Here is an 8,491-nt window from a genome sequence, read left to right as displayed (position 1 = left end):
GGTGCTTCTTGATGAGAGGTTTAAGGGTGACCCAGGGACCCAGACAGGTTAGGGAGAGCCAAGTGAAGTGGGGGTGTTTCCACTGTGACACTGTACTGGCTTCCAGAGAGTTCTGGGCAGAGACTTCAAAACAAAGACCCTACATTTCCTTCCTGCTTCTTTCTGGCCACTGTTAGTTTTGGACTGTCTTGAGCTGGAATTCTTGATCATATTCTAAAGATAAACTGGATGGCACACTCTGAGATTTTTTCTCTTATAGAATCAGGCTCGTCCGTCCTGATTGGATGATGTTGAAAAAGCGCTTTAATCTGCACTCGTTTTCACAGGGAGGCGGGGGTGGGCTGTGTGAACCGAGGCCTTGACCTCAGAGCCTGAGCCCGAGCCCCAGGATGACGTTGGTGGTCTCTGTCACCCGAGTGTGTGCACCACACTGTGTCCTCACGCTGAGCCGAGGAATTGAAATGCACCGGCACAAAGGGTCCCCACACTCTGCTCCCTCTGCAGGAGTTTGTGATCCACACACCGTGTGAAGATGCCATGAAGATGTACATTGGAAACGCCATGCACGGGAACTATGCCGCGGTCTTCGCTCAGCTCATTGTGGATGGCAGGTCTCAAGGTTGGTCTTGGCACAGAACTGAGGCACTGCCTTCACTCTCAGTGCTCCAGTGAGTACTTGACCCTGGAAGCCACACACAGGCCTGTGTTTACCTTGCGAACCATTAAGCCCTAACTTACCCCCTAAATACACGTGATGATAAAATTTATCGTGACGTGTAGCCATTACACTTTGTTATGAGAGGTGCAGTCATAGACCTGGATGAGTGCTGGGCCCCACATAACCAAGTGCTGCCCTGGGAAGTGTCTTTAGGGGAGAGATTAGTCACTGTCTCCTCACTTTCCTAGGGCCTCACTGTTTCATCGTTCCTGTCCGCGACGAAAGTGGAAACTTGTACCCAGGAGTGACTGCAATCGACATGATGTACAAAGAGGGTGAGTTCCCAGGAGACTCCTCTCCTGCCCTCATTGCGCCTCCTGCCCGCTCTCCCCTCACCCAGGGACAGTCCAACCTCCAAAGCAGTGAGGCGGAGAAGGCCAACTCTGAGGCCCGACGAGCTGTTTCTGCAGAGCTGTCGGAGGCTATCACAGAGCCCCCCTGCTCATGAATGTGCGTTAGTCTCGCTTCTGCCAGCTGCTTGGATTTCCTGGAGATGAGGCAGCTCTGCCCTGAGTTGTTTCTTACCCGCTCTTCCGGACCTGGGGACTCTTGGAGGGCAGGTAGAAGCTTTCTATTTCCTGCCCCCGAGCCGCCAGACCTGTGGTGTGTCCTCAGCTCAGCTTAGTGGATTACTTTGCTAGGGCTGTTGTCCCAGTTCCAGAGGTGACAAGTCTGGGACCAAGATGCTGGCAGAGTTGGTTCCTTTTGAGGGCTCTGAAGGAGGCCCTGTCCCAGGCCTCTTCCTTGGCTCGTAGGTAGGTGGCTGTCCTCATGTTCACATGGCTTTCTTCCTGTGCACACATCTGTGTCCAGATTTCTCCTTCCTACAGGGGTCTTAGTCACCTGGACTAGGCCCACCCTAATGACCCCATTATAAGTTGTATACCTCTATAAAGACCCCGTCTCCAAGTAAGATGCTGTCCACAGGTCCTGGAGGTGAGGGTTCCAACATATGAATCTGGGGTGGGCACAGTTCAGCTGTAACGCTTAGTGATGGCAGGTCACATCTGTGGGCTCCACCGGTCATCCTCAGCTGAGGTCAGGCCAGAAGACAGGTTGGGGAGAAGGAGCAGAGAGGGAAGGGAGAGCAGAGGGGGAAGACAAATCTTTGGTGGAGGGGTGGTTTCACCCTGGCCCCTTAGACTTTATCCACCCCTGACCTCTGCATGGTGGCTGCAGAGCAGCTGCAGGTGGGTGTGAAGTGTCTCCCGAGGGGACTGCCCTCACTGGCCCAGCCCCGAGACGATGCCTCAGTGTCAAGTGTTCCTGGGAGCAGAGGGTGGCCGGTCCTTGTGGAGCAGTGCCGGTCCTGTCCTGGGGCGCTCCCAGTGCAGGTGTGCCCTTGCGAAGGGACAGCGTTCTCCTACGGATGTGGCTAAAGTGATGGCTTTCCCCAGATGAAGGCTCCCCAAGAGCGAGGTGGACACAGGGCGGGCCTGGCTCTGACAGGGTTGTGAGGAACCCCCACCGTCCATGTGGTGTCTGCTCGTCTCTCAGGCATTTGGTCGCATACTTGCCCAGTGCTGGGGAGGAGCCTGAGCTCTGCTATCCTGGGCTGCAGGCTCCTGTCCCCTCTGTGTCCAGCTGACGGTCTTTCTATTGCTGGGGATGCTTCCTTTTTTTGTTACGGCGGCCGCTCAGGCAGGCTGCTGTGGCCTCCCGACACCCCCACAACTCTTCAAGGAAACAAACAGCACCCCCACCCCCACCCCAAATAAAATGCATCTCCAGTTCTGGGAGGGAATAAATGGAGTAGGGCCCCCGGGGGTGCAGGGATGTATTTCTGACGCTCGCCTGGATTCACCCTGCAGCTCTATTCATGTCTGTTCTCTCTAGGTTTGCATGGTGTGGATAATGGGATTTTAATATTTGACAAGGTTCGGATACCAAGGGACAACCTGTTGGATAAGTGAGTACTTCCTCCTAACTCAGGGTACTGTGTCATGGCTTTCTTGTCTCCCACCCGGCCAGCTCTTGGTGTCACGGGCAGGTGGCACATTATAACCTGACAACTCACTGGAAGTGTAGATGAGCTGATTGAAAAAATTTAAATGATCCAAGATGCTGTTACCCAGACACAATGTGTGTTGTGCTTTAACGCATAAGTCTTTAGGCTGTTCTCCCTGAAGGCGTATCTAAAGAAAGAAATATGTTTGGTTTTTATGGAGCCACTTATACACTCTATTCTTTATAACTTGTAATCTGTTTAGCACAATATGTACAAGTCTCTATGAAACAGTAAGTACACACACGCGTGGTCATTTTTAACGTTGCCACAACAGACCGTTAAATAACTATATAATCAATCCCTTATTGTTGAGTATTTAGGTTGTTTCTTTCCTTCCTTCCTTCCTTCCTTCCTTCCTCCCTTCCTTCCTTTCTTTTTTTTTCCTATCATAAACCAGTGGGTGTTACTGCCTCTGCAGGTGGCAGGAGATAAGGCACCACCTTTTAGCCTGGAAGGCTGTTATAACTAGCACTGCTAGGCGGATAAATGTCACAAGTGCTCAGTATCACCTCCTAGGTCCCTCAGTGCGGTCCAAGTGGCTAAACAATGAAGTGATGGTGGCTTCTACAGGTACGGTCCAAGGACTCACAATGCTTTTCACGGAGGCTCAGAAATGCCAACGACTTCACTTTTCTCAGCAGCGTTTCGTGTGTCCAGTGGAAATCGTGAGCCAGAGTCCTTTGCAGTCTGGGAAAAGGTCTCCAATCAGGCTGGCTCCTTGCTTTCCTATAGACTTCCCTTTAATATCTCACCTTTTTTTGTTTCCTGTAAGTTCTTGCTGGCAGGTAAAGTCATAGGTGCCAAAAGTTTAAGAAAAATGTGGGGGAAACAAACTTAAAAAGGACCAAATTCTATTTGTTAGCTTCCCCCCGGGTGGACTGGTAGGAAATAAAATGGAAACAATGAAAGCTGCCCTGAGGCCCCCTGGGAGCTGCCCCATGGCAGCATGAGCGGGGACCAGCCCCTTCCCTAGGTGCCTTCATGGGCCCTGACCACTGATGGCATCATTCCACTCGGGGATGAGGAGGAGGCAGGAGCACCGAGATTTGGAGCCTCCTATGTCTGGCCCATCCTTTAGGGTCTCAGTGGCCTGGACTGTCCTGCGCCAGAAGCCGGACCCACTGGCTTAGCATCTAGCCAGTGCACTAGAGAGTAAAAAGAAGATTCAACCATAAAGAAAAACTACAGAGAGCCACATGGTCTGTAGGAGACATGGGCATACCTAGAATATTCTTTGAAAAGCCAGACTTGATTTTGAAGGCATGCCATTGGCATTGAAACTGTTTCCCCTGCCCTGTGCCTCCCTACTTCCCACCCCACCACTCACACACAGAACAGCAGCAGAAACATAGCTGTTTGGAGGGAGAAGTCCCACTCTGGGGAGCCTGCTTCATCATTTGATCAAAAATGGGACAGTGAAGAGATGTAGAGATTCAGTGAAATCCCTATGAAAATCCCAGCTGTCTTTACTTGTAGAAATTGAAAAAGTGGTCTTAAAATTCATATGGAAATACAAGATATCCAGAACAGCCAAAACAAACTCAATAAAGGAAAACACAGCAGGAGGACTCACGGTTCCAATCTGTAAACTTACTACAAATCTACAGTAATCAAGACAGTGTGGTATCACATACAGATATATATATATATGTGTCATATATATATATATATATATGTGTCATATATATATATAATATATAAAGAAAGAGAGAGGATATATATATATAAATGTATATATGTATATCTGTCCTATTATATGTATAGTCTAGAAATAAACTCTTATATTTATGTTCACTTAATACTCAACAAAGGTGACAAGGCAATTTAATGGGGAGAGAACAGTCTTTTCAACAAATGGTACGGGGACAACTGGATGTCCACATGCAAAAGAATGAAGCTGGGCTTTTGCCGCATACCATATATAGAAATGAACTCAAACTGGATCACGGATCTAAATGTAATTTATTTTTATATGCGATACCAAAAGCACAAGCAACCAAAGAAAATAGATAAATTAGACGTCGTCAAAATTAAAAAACTTTTGTGCTTCAAGGGATGTTATGAATAACGTGAAAAGATAATCTACAGAATGGGAGAAAATATTTGTAAATCATATATATCATAAAAGCATCTAGTATCCATGATATAAAAAGAACTATTACAGTTTAACAATAAAAAAGACAAATGATCCAATTAAAAATGGGTGAAAATCTGAATAGATATTTCTCTAAAGAAGACCAACAAATGGCCAATAAGCACAAGAAAAGACGCTAAACTTCATTGTCATTAGGGAAACGCCAGTCAAAATCACAATGAAAGACCACTTCATACCCACCCTTGTGGCTGTAGCATGAGAGTCAGGGGAGATGGCAACCTCGGCGAGGATGTGGGGACATCGGAATGGCGCACATTGCTGGTGGGATGTAAGATGGTCCTGGCTACTTGGAAAGTTCCTGGCAGTTCCTCGGAAATTTGATGTTTTTGTATGACTCAGTGATTTTATTCCTGGTATGTATGATGACATGATTCACCTGAGAATCGAAAATAGACGTCCACCCAAAAAACTGTACACTGATGTTCATAGAATAATTATCCATAATAGCCAAAAAAGTGGAAATGATCCAAATATCCGTAAACCAATGAATGAATGGATAAACGAAATGTAATGAGTCCGTACAATGGACCGTTACTCGGCCATGAAAATAAAGGAGACGTCAGCACAGCCTACTCCACACATGGACTCGAGAACAGCGCTCTGTGAGGGAAGCCAGACACTGAAGCCCCATGGCATGTGATTCCATGAATGGGAGACGTCCAGAACAGACAGGTCCACAGGGACAGAGTAGCTGCAGGGCCAGGGCTGGGAGGTGTGGCACACGGCTTCCTTCTGGGGTGATGCAACGTCTGGAGCTAGATAGCGGTAATGGTTGCACAGCTTGTGAAGATACTGAAAACTATTGAACTATGCACTTTGAAAGGGGGATTTTTATGGTGTGTGAATTACAGCTCAACAATGAAGAAGTGATTGACGGCAGGCAGTCTTCACACTCAGGCTCTGGTGTCAGTTTGATGGCTGCCCTCCTCATGCCTGTCTTTGTCAGGGGCCACTGCCAAGTCCCAGCCCGGGAGTGGCAGAATGTCTGCTTTCCCCTTTGTCAGTGCCTCCTGGGAAGACAGTTCCCCTGTCCCCACCCTGCTATCCCCGAGGAGAGGTAACAGGATGTGGAGGCCCAGGAGCCCTCTCGGGTATGGAGGTGGGAGCTGCCTGACCTCGTCACGGGTGGTACCATGTTCTCCTTTGTTGACCAGCCCCTCCCCCACACAGGTTCGGTTCACTGGCTCCAGGTGGGCAGTACTACTCCCCTATTGAGGATAAGAGTGCAAGATTCAACGCGATACTGGCAGCACTGACCCCTTCGAGATTGGCGGTGACTTTCCAAGCTATGGGTGCCATGAAGGTAGGGAACGCTGATTTAATTTACTTGGCTGTTCATTCTCTGTGTCCCGGGGCAGGTAGCAATTCCAGGAGCCGAGCCTCCCCAGCCACAGGTGATGTAACGTGGCTGTAGGTGGGGTAGAGACTAGGGGTGCCTGGCGGCTGCACACAGGGAGCATTCCTGCACACTCTTACCTTGGGGTGCCATCCATCTGTGGCCCAGATGTGAGCCACTGACCATACTGGGAGGAATACAGCAATGTGGCAGCAGAGCCACAAAGGATGACCCGGGAGAATGGGTGGTCAGGACAAGCATGTTTGCTGGAAAAGCAGCCGAGAGCTGTGTGTTTAGGTGAGGCTGGCATGTCTTGGTGAGTCCTCTGGGGAGCTCCAATGCTCACGGGGCCGTTTGGGGTGTGGCATCAATACCGTAGGGCAAGTGGTGAGGCCAGTGGTGAGGCCAGACTTCCAGAGGCCACCTGCCCCCCTGCCCCCCGCCATATATTGGTTTGGTAAGAGCAGCCCTAGGAGAAAGCTCTGGAAGGCCCCCTTGCCCTCAGGGCTCAGAAGAGTTCTCTGGGCCTGGTCCATCTGTTTGCCCGAGGGAAAAACTGATTTAAGCTCCATTGAGCTAGTGAAGCGGGAAGAAAATTAAGAATCCCAGGAATACATCCGGCTCTGGGCTGATAGCTCACAGTCTTCTGAATAGCAGGAACACCCTTCCTCACTCACACCTGCCAGGTCTGTCCCTTCATAGGAAGCCTGTTTGACACCAGCTTCCCTGTGTGGTGCCCTTCCTGCCAGTGGGTACAGCTGTGATGCTGAAAATACCTCAGTGCTGGGCCATGACATGACACCTGCCATGCACACTGCCCTCTGCGCCTGGGTTTCGGTGGCTCTTGAAGGGGACTGGTGGATGTGCAGTTCTGAGGTCCCTTGAGAGGGGTGGTTCAACCAGTGCCCTTAGCTGAGTTGGCAGAGGGGTGAACGAGGCCCCAGAAGAAGCCTGTGCTGCAGGCAGGGCAGGTGTCACAGTGCTGACGAAACCGACCTCGTGTTTGAGTCTGAAATGGGGGCTGTTTCAGCCATTTTCAGGACTCCAGAAAGAGGTGGAAGGAGAGCCGCCAGATGAACCTGGGATGGGCTATAGGGAAGATGGGACAAACCTGGTCCAGGGTCATAAGAATCCGTGACAGCAGCCTGTGGGGTCCCTGTGAGGAGAGTGTGGGGGACATACAAACATATGCTGGTCAGAGGCTGGACAGGTGATGCTGTGTGTGGACGTCATCTACCTGCGGCCCTGTTAGCTTGTCCAGGCTGGTGGCAGAGTCTTATTGGGCAGGCGTGGGATGGGTGCATAGTGTGGGGACTTGTGGGAAAGGGCTGATGTTAAATGTCACCAGACCTGGAGTGGGGGCGGTGTAGGGAGCAGAGAGAGAACGAATGACTTTAAAAAGGCGCCCCTTATCCATTCTCCTGCTGACCCCGGAGGGCCTTGGAGGGCCACTTTGGGTCAGTTCCTTGTTGGGCGTCGGACATACATACTTTATCTCCGGCAATGTACAGGCCTGCTTGTGACCACAGGCGCTGAAGCCAGAGACCCTGGGCCCCAGTCTCAGCCAGACGTGCCAGCCGTGGGGCCATAGATAGCTCTCTTTGTCTCAGTTTCTTCGTTTGTAAAACAGGTCTTCTACCAATGGTGAAGCATCAGTGAGGAGATGTGTGCCGTGCTGGCACTGGGTAAATGCTTGGTGGCCCAGAGCTCTTGCTGATGTGATGGCTGCCGCTGCTGTCGCCGTGCCTGGGGAGTTTAGGAGTTGGCTGTGGGAAAGGGCCAAATGGGCTTTTCCACGAAACACAGGACTGGAACCCTGGCTTCCAGGTGGCAAGTGGGTCTGATGCATTTGCAGAGGCCCTGGTGTCCCTCCGATTCCCGGGTATCTGAAACAAAGCACAGTGGCCTCAGATGGCAGCTGCTTGCTTGGGATGTAGGTCTGCCAGGTCCCGGGACACCCCTGGCAGAGCTGGTGGGGCTGGGCCCTGCGTGGTTGGCCTGACGGACAGCGACCCCAGCCTTTGCCCTCGTCACCAGCATCTGGGCAGCTCATCGCTTATGGCTCCAACACATGACAGATGTTTTCTGGGCTGAAACCTGAGCTGGGCCCGCTCGTCTGCTCTCACAGATCCCTTCCCTGGCGTGCATATTCCTTTCGCATTAGGAAACTGTCACCTCGGCTCCCCATGGTGACATCCGCTCAAGGCTGAGCGTGCAGGGCCCTTTTAAACTTTGCCCAGATGTCTTGCTTTTCGTGGTTACCTCTCATTTCCA

The 8,491-nt window shown here is 50.8% G+C and overlaps 1 protein-coding gene across 4 annotated transcripts in view; it reads left to right on the top strand.

The window, feature by feature from the left end:
• ACOXL (acyl-CoA oxidase like) overlaps positions 1-8,491 on the top strand; it is a 153,728-nt gene that overhangs the window by 38,488 nt on the left and 106,749 nt on the right. For all 4 annotated transcript variants that reach the window (XM_039872588.1, XM_039872589.1, XM_039872590.1 and 1 more), the window contains exon 9: positions 6,052-6,184. In XM_039872588.1, coding sequence (XP_039728522.1) covers positions 6,052-6,184 — 133 coding nt within the window. The remainder of the gene's footprint in view (positions 1-6,051; positions 6,185-8,491) is intronic.

This window comes from Pteropus medius, unplaced genomic scaffold (genome assembly GCF_902729225.1).
Source record: "Pteropus medius unplaced genomic scaffold, Ma_sr-lr_union100, whole genome shotgun sequence".
NCBI lineage: Eukaryota > Metazoa > Chordata > Mammalia > Chiroptera > Pteropodidae > Pteropus > Pteropus medius.
Note: the sequence above shows the minus strand (reverse complement) of the source record. Positions and strands in the feature narration are given on the sequence as shown.